This window comes from Phaethon lepturus, unplaced genomic scaffold, assembly GCF_000687285.1.
Source record: "Phaethon lepturus isolate BGI_N335 unplaced genomic scaffold, ASM68728v1 scaffold11179, whole genome shotgun sequence".
Lineage (NCBI taxonomy): Eukaryota > Metazoa > Chordata > Aves > Phaethontiformes > Phaethontidae > Phaethon > Phaethon lepturus.
The window spans coordinates 8,033-28,180 of NW_010565562.1; the positions used below are offsets into that span (position 1 = coordinate 8,033).

The 20,148-nt window shown below is 48.2% G+C and overlaps 1 protein-coding gene across 1 annotated transcript in view; it reads right to left on the reverse strand.

The window, feature by feature from the left end:
• Positions 1–20,148, reverse strand: part of LOC104627116 (CMP-N-acetylneuraminate-beta-1,4-galactoside alpha-2,3-sialyltransferase-like) — a 102,775-nt gene that overhangs the window by 1,452 nt on the left and 81,175 nt on the right. Inside the window, exon 10 of the mRNA XM_010295223.1 lies at positions 12,459–12,605. Coding sequence (XP_010293525.1) covers positions 12,459–12,605 — 147 coding nt within the window. The remainder of the gene's footprint in view (positions 1–12,458; positions 12,606–20,148) is intronic.

The following is a 20,148-nucleotide window of genomic DNA, read 5'->3' on the forward strand; positions in this document are numbered from 1 at the left end:
GAATGCCAACTGGTAAAGCTGCTAAGGAAAGTTTAGGCAGGTCTTATCTTGTAATCTGTGTTCAAGAAGTCGTCTTTGACCTCCCCTGCTTCCAGTGACACTGTTACCTGAATGCTGCAAAGGGTGCACCACCACCGGGAACAACAGGGCCACACGTAGTATACTGTGCTGGTGCTCTTTGGGAGTCTGAAAACGCAGAGGACCTCACCTCTAAACTGAAAAGACGCTGCCCAGAAACAACTCAGTGCTTGGCTCCTGCTAGCCTAAAAGCTGAAAACTGGCACTGTGAAGAAAGCTGGCTCGTACGGGAAAAAAAGCATGAATTTCAGAAAGCAGCAATGGGAGCGGTGGTGGTGCAGAGCAGAGCGAGCTGGGAGAGCAGAGCCGTGTGCGCCTGTCACTCGAAGCAGGACAGCCAGGATCCCCCGGTGTGCTGGAAACAGTCCCACACGTGGCATGTCAGCTGGGGGTCCCCCACCATGCAGCAACGTCTCTTCTGACAACACAGCCCCTTGCTAGGGACGCAGGGCACCGGCAGAGGCAGCCAAGTGTGCGCGCGCGCTCCTGCCAGCAGGCCGTGAGCAGCTGTCTGCTGGCACAGAGGCCATGCTGGGAACACCAGGACGGGATGCATCCACTCACACCTGGCTGGGCTTGCTGTTCAAAGCCTATCTGGAGCACCAGGGAGCCCGATGTGCCTGACACGTCATAGCACAAGCTGATCCCTCCTTCACATCTTTCAGCCTCATCAAAGGAGCCAACTGGTTTCACCCAGTACAACCTGCTTGTGTCCCTTGGTACAGATGGTAACGGGGGAAGCAGCCGCTTCTAGGCAAACTCAAACCACCAAAAATGTCACCTCAGGCCACATGAAAGTGCCTTATCTGATGGCAAGGGGAAATCTGCCTGCATGAAAGGTACAAGTGAAGCAGGAATTTAAGTACAGGAGGTAGACGGCAAAACTTCGGGCGATACAACTGCAGTCTCTCACACTACAGCTAGATCTGGCTCCGGCACTGACTGCAAGGCTGCTGGCAAGGCGTATAAACCCCTGTTCAGCATCCAGGCTGCTCCAGACCCTGGGCTCTGGCCGCAAACTCCTCTTTCCAAGCAGAAAGCCACATGTAAGGGAATTCAGCCTCCCACTTGATCCAGGCATCTTAGTGGTGTCTGCAGTAGTGCTCTCAAATGTTTTGTGGTTGAATGTAAGACCACAGAGGAAGAGGACTCCCCGGTGAGGACGGGCTTTCGTCCCCCGCAAAGAGCACTAGCAGCGTGCTCGGTGTGGGGCTGCTCCCCCTGCGCCCGATAGCAACGCGGGCAGGAGGGATGAGGCATGTCTTCAACACCAGCTCCGGTTACTGATTACAGCAGAGGCACTCACCCCACTGACGGACAGAGCTCATCAGCCGAGGGGAGCTGCATTCCAGCACCAGCGGCCAGCCGCAGCGGGGCGAAAAGCCAGGGCAGGTTTTCTCAAAACTGCCAGAGAGAGGCAGGCACCTTGCTCCCATCGCCCCGACAGGGGAAAGACGACAAAATACACCTTAAAACCTGCTGGGTTTTAGGATGTATACACCCTAAATAGCACCCTGGGTAGCACAGCCTCGGTAGCACGCGCTGCCAGTAGGGCCTAGCAGGCGGGAGGGCTCTGTGAGCCGGCTGCAAGGTCTCATGAAAAGCCAGGTCTTGACAGGCTCAGGTTTGCTTTGGGGTCAGGACCATGTTATGGCTACTCTAAGGAGAAGTTCTCTTTTGCCATCCCTTACTGGGTAAGCTGAGGTGATCCGTGTAACCAAGCGCATGGGCAAATCGTGCTGGAAATCTTTCAGCTGGCGCAATGTCCTGAGCTGCAGCAGGATGGTAAGAAAGAGGCAACGCTCTGGCCACCTGTGTCCCCACGGACAGGGCTGTGCTGTCAGAGTGCTCATTTTGACATTTTAAGCAGAGCATTGTGAGCAGGATCCACACCTGGAGAAGGATTATACGAAGCGGCTGCAACGCTGGTGGTTTACTCCTGCTACCACTGCAAAGAAGCCTCCTCGGACGCCAGATGTGCTTTGGCTGTGCTGGCAAGATGCTCGCTGTCCCTTTTGACTGCTTTGACCCTCCCTTCCCGTGCACACTGAGTCTTTACTGCCTCATTTCCTACTCCTGCATGCTGGATTAGTCACATTTGCAAAGCTCCTGCCCCGAGTCCTGAAGCTACACCTCAGCATCACAAGCAGAAAACTCCATCTTTTCTCTCATGAATCTGCACCTCCAGACAGCAGAAGAGCAGCTTGGAGCATTCACTGTCACCTCCACCTTCTTGTCCCTGCACGTCACTACCAGCACTGCTCCTGCGACCTGGCAGACAGGCTCTGCCCTCTCCCTGTTCTGCCCGTCGCATCGAGCAGGCGGCCAGTACAGCTTAAAATCACAGAATCATCTAGGTTGGGAAAGACCCTTAAGATCATCAAGTCCAACCATTTGTTTCCACTTGTGCAAACAGACAGGCTGGTTGGCTGAGCCCACGTCTGGAGTAATGAACTTCTGGGAGCTCCACCAGGAACATCCCTGGCAGCTCCAGGGCCATTCTTGCTGTTTGGGGATCAAGCTGGGATTTCCTTTGCTGTGGCTCTCTTCGGTTAGTAGATGTTTGCTCTTTTCAGTGGAGAGAGAAACAGCAGGAGGAGAGTTGCTCTGCAAGCAGATGCATTGTTATGGCTGTCCATCCCAGAGAAGTGGCAGTGGGTCTGATGTGTGACCGTTTAGTCACAGTTATTAGATCAAAATTTATCATCAGTTAAAGCCACCTTTCAGGGTTATGCAAATGCAGTGTCCCCAAGCCACCTGTCCTTTTCTTCTTGACAACTCCACAAGGAAGCACAAACCATCCTCTGTCCCTTCAAGAGAAGCCAAGTAGAATATTTTAAGACTAAGAAAATGTTTCAGAGACCAACCCAGGAGGAAGGTAAGCTCTCCATCTGCAATCAATTACAATCAGGGAATGCCTCAGCTTCAGAGCACATTAGTCTTATCAAGTATATTGTAATATCTTAAAATACAGAAAGATTAAATCAGAGAGAGTGAAGGAAATGAGGAATGCATTCAAGAAAAACAGCGAGTTGTAAACCAGGAGGTTTCTCAGTTCGCTCACATCCTCCATCTTTCTGCAAGTCAGCAGCATTTCTCCCCAAAAACCTGCACAGAAACCACAGCAGCAGCAAGATGTGCTACTTCACTGGTAACAGTTGGTTTCCAGTCTCCACTGGTGCTAATTTGTCCCTACCTTTAACCTTGACTGCCTTGTCTCTAGACCTGCTTATTTTTCATGACTCTGGTCTTGCCCACACCCTTGCTCTGGTCCCAGTATGGTGACCACGCACACCAGGTGTTTTATGGCCACCCTGAGCTGCAGTTTCACCTCCCAGTGCACCTCCCATGACCCGTTGCCCCCTCCTCTCTCAGCCCATCTGCCGGGATGTGGCAGCACCGCAGACTGCCCTGTCCCGCCTGCACCCCTCAGGAGTCACATGTACCAAAATAAAAGGGAGGGCTGGGCACCCTCCTCTCCTCATGTTCAGGAGATTTACTCACAGCTCCTTTATGCCCAGTCATTCTTATGTCAACTTAAAATAGAGCGAGCAATTGTATCTCTTCTCAGTCTTCATTTTACCAAGCTAAACAAGGCATGTTTTCTTGCCTTCTAGCAGAACAGACTGTTCATTTCCCCTGTGAAAACTGGGAAATTTCCCAGAAGTGTAGTAGCTCCCTCTGTCCCTATTTACCCCAAATTTACTTCTTGTGAACCAGAAAAAGGGCTCACCATTGCCTCATGCAGAGATAATTTTCTCTCTCTACAAGAAGTCCTTTCCTCTAGTCTTTCCAGAGCTTATTTGCCTTTTTTTCCCCCCACAGTAACAGCCTGGCATCCTGAATTATCCTGTGATTTATTTGTACCTATCTAAGCACGCTCCTCCTCTGCCATTGCCAAATAACGCTATCCCAGCTTAAAGTCAAAATTTTTGGTGTTGCCCCAAACAGCATGACCTTCCATTCATACTCTTAGGTTTCATGCCACCCAGTTTACTCCTGTTCTCAAAGTGCTCATGGTCTTCCTGGATGGTATTTTGATCCTCCCTTGTATTGACCACACCTGGTTTTGTCTCATCACAAATTCCACTTGCACACCATTGCCTTCTGTGCCAAAAATCATTAAAGCAAACACTAAACATGACCTCCTGCGGGGGAACTCCCAGCCATCCATTTAGTGCTGCTCTTTGTGTTCTCCTTTAGAGAGACTATTCACATACAGGTGTTGCACCAAACCGTAGCTTCTGAAGCTTAACTAATAATATGTCACATGGCACAGTATCGCATGCTTTACTGAACTTCAGACAGACTAAGCTACTACACTTCCTCTGTCTCAGGAATGATTTTTTTTTTTAAATCAAATAAAGATATTAAATTAGTTTTTGTAACCTGCCTTTGGTAAATCCATGTTGTGTTTGCTTTCAGGATTTAACTATTCTTTCATTTAAACTCTGCTCTGAAGTTCTGAAGAGTACCTCTGAAGTCAGATTAAGAGGTCTGAATTTGACAGGATTATTTTCCTTGCTTTGCCCCCCTCCCCCCCCCCCCCCCAACAAAAGCAAAAAACCCCCCCCCCCCCCCCCCAAAAAAAAAGGAAAAAGATGTATTATGTCCACTACAATCTAATCCTGTGGAACCACATGTAACCTGATAGATTTATTGACGACCTTTTCCTCTGGACTTGCAGCTTAATTGGCTCAACAGCACAGTGATTGGAACAGAGATCTCTCAGGCTCTCACACCTAGCTGCATTAGCTCCAACGGCTTTTGCCTTTCACTGCTAACCCAGTCATTTTCTGTTTCTATGAACTTCTCACCGTAAGCCACCCTTTCTCTCACATTCATCATATCATCCTTACGGAGGTAATATATTCACTCATGTGGTTCCCACTTTGGCTCTTTAATCCCTAGGTCTTCTGCTTCCTTCACCTCCCTGGATGCCACAGCCCTAGTAATTCTTTCCTTGTTTCCATATTATTTGTTTGGCAGTGGGACTGTGCAGTGTTCGCTTTATTTTCCTTTGCAAGATCTAATTCAACTCAACTTTTGCCAGTTTCCACTTTATCTCTGTCTTTTCCATCCACCAGGGATGAAGTCTCTTGATGCTCTCCCCCACTCCTGTTATTTCTAACACCACTTTGAAGCAGTTATTTATTAAGTCTATAGCCTTTTCTGCCAGTTGCCCCCCTCCTGCAAGCACGAATTGCAGATAATTTTTGCACTTTCCACAAGAAAGATTTCAAGTCTAGAATGAGTCCATGAGCTCTTCAGTACCTCTGCTTTTGGTAGCTCATTCTCCTAGGCTAGGACTCCATTTAGAGAGGTCAGAGTCTGCACACACATCCCAATTCCACTGAGCACCCCGCCAGCACTGCTGAGTGCCACCCTGCAGTCTAAATACAGCCCTGCTTATCAAGCTCCCTCCTTTTGGAAGCAAATCCCTCTGTTGCCTTTCCATTTAATTTAACCATGAAGGCACTTGATCAAAAGCTATTTCCTAAAATGTCCCTCTGCAAGGTCTTCATGCCTCCTAAAAACAGCTCTGAAAGGCCATCAGCTCTTCTTGTGCCCTCCCAGTTGGCGAGAAGAGCTGTGCTAGCTACTGCACATCTGGGAATACCTGGGCCTTCCCCTTGACAGTAATATTGGTTCCTACTGTACATCCACGACAGTGCGATTTCCGGTGGTACCTAACACCCCTACGGAGGTCTGTGTTCAATGCTGGGGTCAGCAGCTGGGCTCTAGCACACCCCTGTAGATCTTTTACTGTCTTTTCCTACAGAGGTCTTGTCCAAACCTTAATTCTGTTTTTGTCCATCCTACGGCCTTACCTTCCTTGCTGCTATTAGTGCGCGGTGGTACCCCGCAAGTGTTACCGTACTTCTGAAGAAGGCAATACCTGTGCTCTGGTCGTGACTGCTATTCCATCAATCTCTTCCAGATTTCTATTACATAGACACACAGTCCTTATGCACAGGAACAGCATGTGAGGCCTTCGTTCAGCCAAAATGCTGTCAAACAGGTGGCTTTTAAACAAAGACAAAAATGTATAAACCTCATCAGTCATCACTGCTGGCCCCAAGAAAAAGCACTGCCCTTTCAGAGGTCCCCCTGCCCCAGCCCCTAACCTCCCCCTCCAAACCTGACCTCCATTTCAGTCTGCACCATTCCTTGCACTCCAATCACAATTCATCAGCCAGGCTCGAATAGCTGTGTTTTCAGTCTATAAATCACCAGGCCAGACATCTGCCTGGCTTTCAAAGGAGTTTTGTTCTTCTTGTTGGCTACCGCAAACTTTAAGGTACTCGGAGGCCTGAAGCAGCCCAACCACCCCCTCCCAAGCAACTTGCGATGATTTAAAATGCAAAGGACGGCTTCACAGAGAGAGCCCAGATGATGATAAAGCACTATTGTTTGTGCCTTTATGGGCTGAGACTCCAAACTTGGTGTTGGTGGATTATTCTGAGAGGTAGCTGCTGGCGGGGCGAGACAAGAGACAAAGCTGTGTGTCACTGCGTGCTGCGGGCCACCTCCCCTGGCCCTTGTGACAGCCCTTACACAGGCTGAATAAGAAGTGCTACAAGATGGTGTCCTCCAGCATCCCACAAAGACCTGCTGGGGAAGCGGAGCCAAGGATCAGAAAGAAGCCATCAAAGGCCGTCCCGCCGCCTCCCCCTCGGGTCAGGCAGCGAGTCACTGAAGTGCCAGGCACAGCTGTATCAAAGCAGCTGACACCTCTGACGACACCGGCGCTGCTGCTTGATCTGCTTCCACAGCGAGGAGGAGACCAGGCAGCAGCTCCGCCGTGCGACACAAATGCTGCAGATGGGCGCTGGATGGATAAGGGTGGCTTTTAATCACGCATTCTCCATTTTTACCAGCTGCAAGCGCGTGAGGCTGCCTGTAGCCAGCCGCTGAGAAGGCAGCTGCTGAGAAGGCAGCTCGGGGTGCTCCCTGTGGGGCGTCCGAGCTGACGCCTTGCTCACATTCTTGCTCCTGCAACAAACGACCAGGAGACTGAAGCTCACCTCTGGATGACGAGGCCGGGGAAGGCTGTGTGCTGCGGCCGAGCACACGCAGGAGGGATGTTGGGAGCCAGCCTTGTGCTTTGTTCCCATGATTTAGCACAGCCTCCTACTCTCCGTTTCATCAGCTCCTTACGGATATGTTTTTGCTATTCTAAACACTGTCACTTTCCCATCCTGAAATAATTTCTGCCTGAAACACTAGCCTGTTTTGCCATTAGCAATGAAGGTCTACTGTAATCCTCATAGGGAAGTTCATTAATTTTTTTTTATCTGGAAAAGCCTTCACTATTTTAAAATTATTCCCTTTTTCCTCACCTCCATTTCCATGTTTCTTTTGCTATGTTCCCAGTGGATCTGACACTTCTACATTAATAGAAGACAGTGACTTGTGATAAAAATACACTTTTATGGAGTGCTCGGGCAGGAAGCATTAGAGGACCTGAGCAAGAAGTAAAAATACAATAAACTATATGAAAATTCAGCTCCAATGGACTCATTGCCACAAAACCAGAAACAAGTGAGCAGACGCCTTGGCAAGGACTCAAATAATTTTCTGTACAGCATTCATGAAAGCAGGCAAGGCTTGAAAGCTGTTGCAAAGTTATTTGGAATAGGGAAAATAGTAACCGAAGGGAGATGACACACTGGGACATTCTGCATTTTGTAAGTTAAAACAAAGAGACAGGATCAGAGCTGAAAAATCACCTGTGAGAGCTTCCACAACAGCACCAGGTCTACAGGGCAGCGGTCTCCCAGTAACAGACCAGAGAACAGCAGGCTGTCTTCATGCCACCCAGAAAACGCCTGCTGAAGCACAGGCCAGGGACTCTGCACCCCCAGCCATGATGGGGAGAAGATGAGAGATGAGGGGAGAAGGTGCCGGGCAGCACAGCTGGGATGAAGGGGTGGTTTTGCACTGCAAGCCTTGATCTTCCAGCTCACAGCCTGAAACGGAAAGCATGGCACCAGTGTGCTTCCACCTCTCCAGAGCACACTTATGAACAGAAAAGGGTCTTCTGCACCACATCCGCCTGGATATACCCTGCTGGAGTACACCGAGTAGCCAGGACAGAGGGTAAGGAAGCCATCCAGCACTAAACTGGAGAAATTTACTCTCACGAGTGTTCACAAGCACAGGAGATTCCATATGTGTTTTGCAGCCATACCCACTGATCAGAGTCCCAAGATCATATACTTCCCCTTGACTGTTAACACTGATGAAGCTTGAGCATCTGCCTCCTCACAGAGCCTTTTGCTCTGGGGCAGGAAATGCCTGCCCAGCCCTCAGGAGTCGGAGATGCTGGAAGAGGCGGTGGAGGCAGCTGTCTTCTGTGGTAGCAATAGCAGCACGATCTTAGACCTCGAGGGCTTTTACCCCTAGGGGGGAAAGTAAAGACTAAGCAAAATTATATGCTGGGGCTGCCTGTTTCTCCTCTTGGAAATTCAGCCGCCAGTCCCGCAGGGCAATGGGATAAATCACGTTCATTTCCACAGAGATTTTATCACCTCAGTCTTGGCATGGGAGAGGCATCTCCGCCCCGCTGTGAGCAAGTGAGAGCATTTTGCTGGCTTTTTTTTTTATGTAATCAGAACAAATTCCTCAGAGATGAGTCACAGGGTTTCAAGGGTGTCCAGAGAGATGTCAAGCAGGCCTCAAGTGTAAATCAGCGGCACACCTTGCCGAGAGGATGCATGCTTGCCGGCAGGTCTGTTCCCCCTGCGGACACGAGGCAAGGGAAGTGGCTTGATGGAAGTTCCCAGGGAGGCTCCCATGAGCCACACGCAAATGTGGCACCTCCAGACCCAGGACGCTGCTGGTGTTTACATTTCCTCTGTAAAGACAGTGATGGTTTCAGGGTGGAGCTGGAGTGCTTCCCTGCAGCTGCTCTCCAGGCTTAAACAACTGAAGATTTTCAGTTATTCAGGCTGGAGGAGCCCAGCAGTCAGGGAAAAGTTTTGAACTTCAGAAACAGAGGTTCTGCCTCACCAAAGCCTGGTCAAACTGCAGGGGTTCTTGCCTGGGATGTTCATCATGGTGGAACAGCTGCATCCCATGGCAGTTGTTTCAGCACTGTAAGACCCCACCTGCAGAGCTGTGTCCAGCTCTGGAGTCCTCAGCACAGGAAAGACATGGACCTGCTGGAGAGGGTCCAGAGGAGGGCCACAAAAATGATCAGAGGGATGGAACACCTCTCCTTATGAGGACAGGCTGGGAGAGTTGGGGTTGTTCAGCCTGGAGAAGAGAAGGCTCCGAGGAGACTTTATTGCAGCCTTCCAGTACTTAAAGGGGGCCTATAAGAAAGATGGGGACAGACTTTTTAGCAGGGCCTGCTGCAACAGGACAAGGGCTAATGGTTTTAAACTACAGGAAGGTAGATTTAGACTAGATACAAGGCAGAAATTTTTCACAATGAGGGTGGTGAAACACTGGCACAGGTTGCCCAAAGAGATGGTAAGATGCCCCATCCCCGGGAACATTCAAAGTCAGGTTGGACGGGGCTCTGAGCAACCTGGTCTAATTGAAGATGTTCCTCCTGGTTGCAGGGAGGTTGGACCAGATGATCTTCAAAGGTCCCTTCTAACCCACAGATTCAATGATTTGCCCCACTCTAGACTAGAAGCACCCTGCACACCCTGCTTGAAGACAGACCTGTGTGCGGTTTGCAAATCAGGAGGCTGGCCTGCGTTGGTACCTTGCACCAAACTTTGCCGTTGTGCATTCTTTGAGGGCAACTGCAGAAGACACAACCCAACTATTATGCTCTTTACCTTTCAACTTCACCCTCAGGTGACTGACAATTACCAGCTACCATTAATATTAAATGGGAGAGAAAGAAATGCAATCCTCTCTCTGCTCTTCACATTCCACAATATTGCAAACAATTTGTCATATTGGGAGGGGCAGAGGCAGGAGAAGCATTAATTATTGATACTTGGGAACAGATGGCTTTTCTTGCACCAGGGCAGTGAAATGTAAGAGGAGCCTGTGGGTGAGGATGTGAGGATGGGCAGGCACATATCAGATAACCAGCCTTCAAGTGGAACAGGAACCTTCTTCCTAGAACCAGCTCTGCTGGCCTACACAGCTCTCATCAACAGCACTGGCTGCAGAAACAAATCCACTGACATCTGAATTAGTGAGGCTTCACCAGAACCTTTCAACGCTCCCTCACTTCCATACAGAACATCCTGGACACAATGACTGACAGCTTCCAGACAGCAGAGGCCTGTCAAACCAGGCACTGACTGGTCTCTCTAGGATACCCTACTGGTTGCATTTCACATGTTCATCCCCATCTACTGCCCTGTGCCACTCAAGGTTTATTCCTAAGACCACAAACAGTGTCAAGAATGACTCCCTCCTGTCTTCCACTGGCTTCTGCATCTCACTCAGGGTGCTGTCCTCCAGAATCAAAGATCCAAGTAATCTGGACCAGCAACTTCAACCGGCGACTCTGTCATCCAACTCTTTTTGCCCACTTTTCCCATGATCTATGTAAGGATCAAGAGCAAGAAGACTTCATTCTTGTCAGCTCCCATGCAGGTGTCCTTGATGTCCTACCAGGTTGCAAAACAGGCCTGGCACAGGACACCTGCTGTGAGTGTCCCCATGTCCAAGAGTGGACCATGGGACTGACATCCTTACGAGACAGGAGGAACAACTGGGAAACAGGGATTCTCTACCAAAGGCAGCTGATTCATCAGAGTGGACACACTGCGACCACAGAGACAAACCTTTTCCTGCGACTATAATGAACAGCTGCACCCACTGCTGGAGCCTGGCACCTGCATCCATTTTCACTCTAGTGTAGTAATGTCTTTGCTGGAAGACTAAGGAACCAGCTGTACTGATTCAGACCTGGACTGGGGTAGCCAAGGGTCCTGTCCCAGGCAGTGGTGACAAGCAGATGCCCAGGGAAGAGTCAGAACCAGGCAAGCTGATGTGATACCTCATCTACTACTGCAAGAATGATATTTCTCAGCTATTTTCTGCTTGGGGATTTCACAAGCCAGACACCACCTCTGTACATACTGACTCAATTCAGTTCTCCTCTCTGGACGTACCTCTTAAATCCTGTAAATGGACACTCACTTTCCTAGCCCGGACAGATTAAATCCATGGTTATTCCATTGAGCAAGGCAAACCTTCTTGCTACTGCCACAAGCCCAGAAGGTACCTCAGGACCACAATGTCCAGTCCATTGATATACTGGGGATCTTCTCACAGTCTTTTTCCAAACTCAGTTGGTTCTCCTGGCCTCTGCTGAGAGGTTGTTCCAAAGCCTCATACTCTGATAATTAGAAACACTCTTCTCATTTCTCAAGCTGACTAATCACTGATTTCTAATTTCTCTCAGTTTGCCTAGGGTCATGCAGTCTATGAGAGTCTCAAGAGACATACAATCTTGTGATCTGGAAAAACACAACTTCCCAACTTCCCTCTTGGCCTGAATCAGTGCCAAAGTGCTTGAGGTGAACAAATGCCAAGTGCCAGGTGACAGCTACTGCCCATCAACAGCACAACAAGCATTGTCTCCCTCTGACCAGCTCTGCTTTTTAACTGCACCCCTTTTCACAACATGGAGTAGTATGGAGAAATTTCCCCTGCCTAGGAGCCAGTGAAGAGGGGGAAGCGATCTTAGAAAGACCTGGACCACATCTGTGCTGGGAAAGACTAAGCTCTACCAAAATTTGCTCTAGTTTGGCACAGGAAGCAGACAGACCTGAAAGAGCGTCTATACTGCTGCATTACACCAGCACAAGAGCTTTTGTTCCTCTAAAAATGCTGTTCATCTCACTGCGACAGTACCAGCAAATGTTTCTAAGGTACATCTGGCTTTAAAGAGCAGTCTCCACAGAGCCACGATGTGTTTACGCTAGCTAGCTGCTGCTGAACAGTCAGCTGAGAGCTAACCTGCACGGTCTAATCTCACCTTCCCCACATTTCACAGGGGTTGAGGAGGAGATCAACTAACAAAAGAACCCTATGGATTAGATCAATACAATGGATCAAAAAGCTGGAGCAGGTCATATCTTTTCAACACCAGAGCAGAATTGTTCCCTTTCACCCTACTCATGTTAACATTTATATGACTCTCTTCCCTGCTACTCTGAGAACAAGGAATCATATTATATCCACATTCCAGAGAACTTTTCCCAGCAGAAACAACTGTTTTTAACACACATTGCACTTGGAAGAATGTATAGAATTTTACGGGCAAATGCCTGGGTGGAGCTGTGTTGTGACCCATACAGGAAAGCTGTAAGTTGACATCACCATCCCAGTCAGGCTCTGGAGTTGGGGTGGTCGGCGGGCTTGGGAGGAAGATATGCTTGACAGCAGCTCCCTACCTCTTTGATGGCAGACATCTTGATGTTCTCATAGTAGTGCAGTGGTGCATTGGGTGAACTCATGTCATAGCCAAACCCAGCTACTGCCACCTCATCACAGTTGTGGAGCGCCATGGTTATTGCTACGCTTCCCAAGGTGGGGATGTTCTGAGAGGAGAGAAAGCAGGAATAGTAGTCATTAGCAGGTTGCCATTTCTATAATAAAAAATTTCCTCATATTGTCTCTGCTCACAGAGGCACTGCTGCTACTAAGCAGAAAATCAGGAACAGAGTATTTGGCTATATCTGCACACCAGCTGCCTAATGCCAGCTTGAAGCATCAATAGCCTCCCAACTTGTAAAGAAAATGTTAGCCAGCTTCCTGCAAAGCATCTAGCACAACAGCAGTGGCTCTCGTTTGAGGCTCTATGACCCGACTCTCCAGGGTGTTACTGCAGGGCAGAGGGATTAATGCGAATGGTCCGACTCCCCTTCTACAACTTTGCTATCCTGAGAATGGGGCAGCAGAGGAGCTGGAGGATGAATCACAGTGGATACATTAGTTTGCTGAAATAAAGACGGATGTAGACACTGGATTACAATTCTATGCACATTACTGGCTTCCAGCTAGGCGAAGGAGGAATACTTATCCCAAATGGGCCACCGTAAAGGAGCAGAAGTGAGGAACAGTACAAACTCTTTATTCTACTGATGGCAAAAACAGTTTAAGGTGGCCATTAAACAGCTCTGGGAGATGGACAGGAGATCAGACAGACCCAGTCAGCAGCACACAGAGACCCCTTCCTTTGCTCAGGGGCACCCCCACAGGCAAAGGGCACCCTGGCCTGTGCCATACCCTTCATAGTCACAGCATACTGGGAAGACAAGGAGCAGTGGGAAGCCAGTCAGAGATGGGTGCTAGCACTCTGAGCAGGGACACCCCAACTGTCCTCTCCCATCTGCTGACCTGCTATTTGCACCGAAGTCCAGCCTCAGCCCTTCCCATTTCATCTGGGTTCTGCCAATGTGCTGTACAGATGCAACTCCTTTTGTGCATTCAGATGAACATGACCGCTGTGATAGATCAGTGTTTCCAGTGTAAAAACCTTAGCTCACAGACTTTTCTAGCTCCCCTTTATCCAGATGAATCCAGAGGTAGCTTTACCCCAGGGGCTAGGGAGAGGCTGAGAAATCCACCCACATATCTTCATTTGTAGAGCATCCAACACCGCCGTACCTAAAGTATCATGAATTCAGAGGACATGCTCAGGCAGCCACCAAGGGTGACAGCCTTTTAGCTGAGATATAGAAACCAACTGCATGTTTATATTTTGCATTTAAAACGGTTTACCCTGAACCAGTAAGCAGTGCTATTGCATTTCTCCTGATGTTTGTAACAGACTGGGAACACAGTGTTTTGTGTTTCTGCCTCTCATTCAAAGGAATCGGCTTTTGGCAGCACAATTCTGATTGCCTGACCATGTCCCAGGACCAACATTTTCCAAGCAAAGAATGCCACCCCTACCCTAGCTGAGATGTGCAGAGCTGGGAGCACAACCTATGTGCTACAGAGAACTCCGTTACCATGCACTGGAATTACACTAACCTGAAGACAAGCGTGCAAAAACTGCTTATGTCTAAATCAGTGAGATGTTAAATTCAAACATTTGCAGTGCAACTGTAACACTGCACATCTGAAATGAAAGACCTTACTACATCCTCCTGTGACAGCTCTAGATGTTAGGAAAAATGGCAGAGTCATTTTGTTGTCACTGCTTAATTTCAGTTGATACTCACCATAAGCAATATTAGTTTTATTCTGGTTACTTTAGTTAATTGTTAATTGATTGGTAGCCATAAATACCAAGAAGGGGTTTAAAAAAAAATGGAAAAAGTTTATTAGGCAAAGATAAGAAAATTCCCCTGAATTTCAAAATATGCAAGAACATCCTGTCTTCCCAGGCATGGCAGTTCAAATTGAGATATTCTCAGCTTTATGTTTTACATAGACGACGTCACTGGAATTGCATCAGCTGGTAAGTGGACTTGCCACAAAACCCTTTCCCTCAGCTGAGCTGTAGTTACAGTGTCCAAAACATAGTGAGTGAATGGTTACGTCCTTGAGAACGTGTTGTTGGGAATACGATGGCGTTAATGCCACCCACACTCGCACTGGGCCCATTCCCACGGTACAGCTCAAGGGAGACACGGGGTCCATGCCTGGAGGGAATTTCACTGGCCAAGTTAACATTTAAGAGCTAACTTTCTAATGTGAGCCTTACAAACCACAGAGAATTAATCATACTATCCAAACTTATGGGAGGACTGCCAAACCACCATAACTTTCTTTCAAGTACATTCTTATTTCTGTTTGGAGAGTAAAAGATTACAGAAATCAAAAGTGAACTTTCCTTTGGTCACCAAATATCTGCCTGACTATATTCTACGTATAACACCTCCCATGGCCTTTATAGAAAAATAGGAGATAATATTCTCGTCTACTTCTGTTCTTCAGTAGTTCCTGACATACCGCTACTTTGGTACTGCCTGCTCCTCTCTCAAAAAAGATTAAAATACACAAGACTTCCTACCCTTTCAGACTGTAGTAGGTGTATCTGGTTTGGCCCCTACAACTACCAGAAATTCATATGGTGTCCTTAGCAAAACAGTTTTGTGCTGCTCTAAAATCACATTTGGAAACCAATAAACTGATGGCAGTTTTTAATTAAATTATGCCTTATTTATGTTAGCACCCTCCAATACTACTCCTACAGCCTAGTGCGTGTGTCTCCCTTGAAGACAGGAGGTCTGCAGCCATTCACACCTTTACAGCTGAGATGCAGCTTCATGTCCCACTGCTGCAGTTGGAACCCTGTGGGCTAGAGAGGACTACCCAGAAAATACTGTAAAAATTATCACCCCTGCTAATCACTGAGGGCAGTAACTGTTAGAGCAGCACAGGGGTGATTGCAGGGCCCATCATTAGTAAACAGTGTGGATAACAGCACCTGCTAAGAGAAGAATATGAGTACAAACTCTGTGTGTGCACTCACATGTGTCTGGATCAAATACACGTAACTGGGCATTTACTCAAAACTGTTTATGTTAAAGAAGAAGCAACCATCAGACAGATTAAACAATAACTGGGGAATTAAAGAGACTTGAAAAAAAAGGAGCCAGCTTGAACAGAAGTATAAAAGAAGCACAATTGCCGGTAACCTACATGTCATTAGTAAGTCAATACAGTGCTTTGGTCCTGATTTGGTTTAAACTATAGAAACTGAGCAGTTTTCTCCCGTAACAGCTTGCTGAGCTTCTGCTACTCCTTCCCTCGGTTGAAAATGAAGCACTGCCTCATGTCCAGCTTGCAGCACAGGAAAGGGAAGGCCCTGCAGGATGTAGGAATGTGTCCCAGGAAGTGCTGCAGAGAAGCCAACCCAGCAGTGTTCTCCAGGTACAGAGGAAAGGTCTCTTCTCTCAGCAGAGAAGTGGCAAATGAGAGGAGACATGTATCAGAGAGAGGAAGCGGTTATAATTATTCTCTGTCTGCATCTACACAGCTTCCAAGCTCTCCCAATTGTACACAGGCATATAAATTTGTTTGCCTCTAAGCTCTAACCTGGACCTAATGAACCATGTACAACCTTTGGGGCAAGTTGGGGGACAGGTCACTCCAAAAGCAGTTAGGCATCATGGACACGGCTGCGCCAAACCTGGCTTGCTATGCCCTGCACAATGCGTCAGTGCTATCTCAGCACACACACCCTTGTGCCGTGCCCCAAAGACATACCAAAGCAACCACCACACCTCTTGCGTTATGAAAATAAAACTCACTCAAACAACTGAGCTGGCTTCTTGTTATTCTAGGCTATTGCTAAGGAAAAAAACCAAAATCCCAACATCCTTCCCTGGGAATAGTCATCTGGGGTTGGACCTGCTCAAAGCCGGTCTTCCTGCTCATGGCCCTTTATGTGCCTGGGTATTTCTGTACCACTAAGCAATGCTGCTTTCAACCCAATGGTTGAAGAACAACAGCCCAACAGTGGCTAGTGCCAAGGCAGGAGTCTCCTGGGATGCCTCCTAGCCTCACAAAGACTGGCCAGTGCAGGCTAGGTCACGGCATGGGACTGCCTGGAGTGGCCCAGCTGGACTGCTGCTCCAGATGTGGCCATGATGCGTTTCTGATGATGAGTCCCCACCCATTAGGAGGAGCTGGGAATGGCAAGACCCCAGAAAGCACTGGCAGTCCTCTCCCCCTGCCAATTCCCTGCAACAAGCCTTGAACTTGTCCTTGCAAGCTCTGTACGCCCTGTTGTGTCTCAGGTTTCTGTCCCAGCTGGGGCCCATGGTGGGTACCATGTTCAGCATCCCCTCTCCAGCACTGGTAGATAACTGCAAGGGCAACCTTCCTGGATAACGGGGCCTGAATTGACAGTCCACATTTCCAAGCCTGGCCTGCTTGTCTAAGCCCAAACATCTGGAAAATGTATTATCTAATAAAATACTCCCTAGGGATCAGCCCTTTGCCTGGTCCCATTTGAGAGAACGCAGCATACTGACAGATGAGCCAGATGCAACACCAAAAGGCCATCTGACAAACAGAAGCAGCAAACACAGCCATGCTGAGTGACACATCACCACAGCAGTGCTGGGCAAAGGCTGCCTGTGCATCCAGAGTGTGGCTCCTTCCAGGGGCCCGCTGGCACATGTCCTCCATGGGTGAGGTGAGCACATGCATGGTGGATCCTGGGTGAGAAAAGCATAAAAGCAAGTGAGGCAAAGATTTCTGGTCTTGTGCTGCATCAGGGATCACTGCAAGCTCTGTGTGGTGCAAACACAACCAGTCTGCACCACTGGGTCAGGGGACCAGAACCTTTAGCAGTACAGACAGACATAGGACAGGTTCTCCTAACTGCTCCTACACTGTTCTCTGCTGCAAGAGGAAAGATAAAAGGCTTTGCCTCAAAACGTTGGTATTTCATCTTCCATTGGTCCCCCTGAAGAGGCTTTAAAGACTGACTTCTACTCACATAAGAAAAGAAGCCTGTCAGCAGAAATGAACACCAGCCCTCCTTTGGACTTAATGGAGGCTGAGCATCACCTCATGGGCTTGCACCGGAGACCCAATGCTGGCAACTGAACCAGGGGACCGTAACTGCTCTTTGCTTGGTGCATATGAAAAGCTCGTGCTGCTTTTCATTCCATGCCAGGGTCATTCCTGTGTCACTGCCTGCTGGACTGGAAGGAAATGACTGCTGTAAATCTGTTTTTAGAAAGATTTGACTCCCTTAATATGTCAAATGAATTCCAGGTATTTATGGGATTTTACTTAGCTCGGGGTAACACATATTGGATTGTTCAGACTATTCCAATTGTTACCTTTTTCACTAAAAGGGTAAGCATTGCCAAAGAATAAATTCCTCAAAAAACAATAATGCAACTAGATATTCAAAGTAATATGACGACTATATTAATTTATTTGAGAAGAAACTTGAAAAATTGCTCACCTAAGAAAAATTGCTATCTTAGTTTTATCAGTTACAGACCTGATCAGCAATAAAGTCAAAACAAAAGAAATACAGAACAAAAGTGCAACAGCCATCACACGCTATATACAATAGTCACTGTATTTTCTTTTTGTTCATTTATGTTTGCACAGGAACAACCCCAGACCTACTCTTTGCTTCCCTTAGCTAGCAAGTTTGGAAACAAATTGCATAAAAGGCAATTTAGCATCACTTATTGTGAGCAGACAAGTACCTGCAGAGTGGTCCCTGTCACAGAGCCTACTCACCCAGTGCTGCTCCCACAGCTACCTCCATCCACGCACAGAATCAGCCGCAATATTTGGCTTTGAAAGACAAAGCAGAGCATCTCCAACACTCTTCCTTCACCTGGCCTAGTCATCCCTTGCTGTAAGCGGGAGAGAGCCTCCAGAACTGCAACAGAGCAAAAGGGAAGGGCCAGAGGTCTGTTGCTGGAGACATGACAAGCTAGCTGCCCAGCAGGCTTCTGCTCTGCCATTTAACTGCTGAGCTCCTAAACAACTTAGCCCAAATCAAGTATCTTTGACCACATGTAACCTGATGCACAAGCTCTGATTTACCACTTGCTGTAGAGCTGATTCCTGTGCAATGCAGGGGGTATTTCTTAAGGACCTAACAATTTAACAGAGGGCAAGGAAGGGCATTACTTTACTACATGATAGCTGCTCCGTGGTAACCACGTATATGCTTCACCCTATGCTAAATGGGAGTTCATGGCCTACTCTCACTGAAAGGTAAACTCCCTTCAGTTTCTTTGCATCTGTCATGCGCAGAAGCACGTGGCTGGGCATTTACCAAGAGGCGCATTTACCTGCTACCCTGCACTGGCCTGTCCGAGTGTCCACTCCCCAGCAGCTCGTGGACTGATCACACCGCAGTGGCAATGGATTGAACAGTCCAGCCCATGAAGCAGATGTGCTGTCTTGCAAACCCAAAGCTTAGCAAATGACACTAAGACTCTACATTTCACTGGCTGCAGCTGCAGTGGCCCTTTACTTGTCCCTCCACCTGCCTTAGAAGATGCCGTCAGAGTGTAAAAAAAGGAGAAGCACGCAACTGGAAACGATGGAGTGGCAGACCGCTCTGTGCTCCTGCCACCCCCCACCTCTCTTCTGCTCCATAAAGACCCAACAGGTCCCAAGACATGGCCTTCACACAGTCACACTCGGGCAAGAACAGCCCAGGAGACAAAGCTTGCTGACACCAGGGCAACCCAGTACTAATGGGAGAAAGGGTCATTATGACCAGCCAGGGGGGCTGAAAAACTGCCTAAGGAGGAAAGGGTCACCACTGGCATCTCCAGAAAGGCTGCCTGCCCACAGGCAAAACCACACAACAGCAAAGAGAAGCCCTGGGGCAGGACGTGCTAACACTCCAGCATCAGAGGTTAATCCCCGAGTGCATGAGGGCTGTCAGCACTCTGCAGAGGTGCTAATCCATGGCCAGGTGCCTGACGCAGCCTGGTAGCACCTCCTGCACGTGGCTCCTCCATCACCAAGTTGGTGCTGAGGCTGGGTGAAGTCCAGAGGAGGATGTTTTACCTCTTTAGTAAGAGGTTTATAGATTCAGACATTTCCAGTACACGAACAAACCAAAGGGTTACAGTTTTGGGCAGAAGAGCTTAATCTCATAAGAAGTTAAAGCATAAGCAGTTCCATGGATGAACAGCACTAGCAGAGAGAGAGAAACAAACACCACAGTCTGCACTGGAGTCCTCAGAGAACTGATAATGTAATCTGAGACGTTCTCCTGGCCACCTCACACCATGCTCAGGGCTCCCAGAGGAGCCAGAAAGCCACTGCTCCAATGGCTCTTAGTGCTACTGAGTGGATAGGACTATTTACAACACAGCAAAAAGCACCATGGCAATAACCATCTCTAGTGTCATACATGCAACAGGCAATGACACCTCTGAACTGATGTTCATGCTTGTCCCCCAGTAAGCTGTCTGCAGTTGTAAGGTAGGTTATTGCATACCTGAATTACCAGCTGCAATACCAGTGATGTCTGGTTTCAAGCCCAAGAGACCTACGTACACAGAACTTCCACCTAAACGTAAATCACATACATACGCCTTTGGCTACTGAGACAGCCAAGCCTGTACCCACACTTTAAGAGGGTTCTTTAATCAAAGAAGGGATCTTTACTAGCTTGTTTCTTTTGTG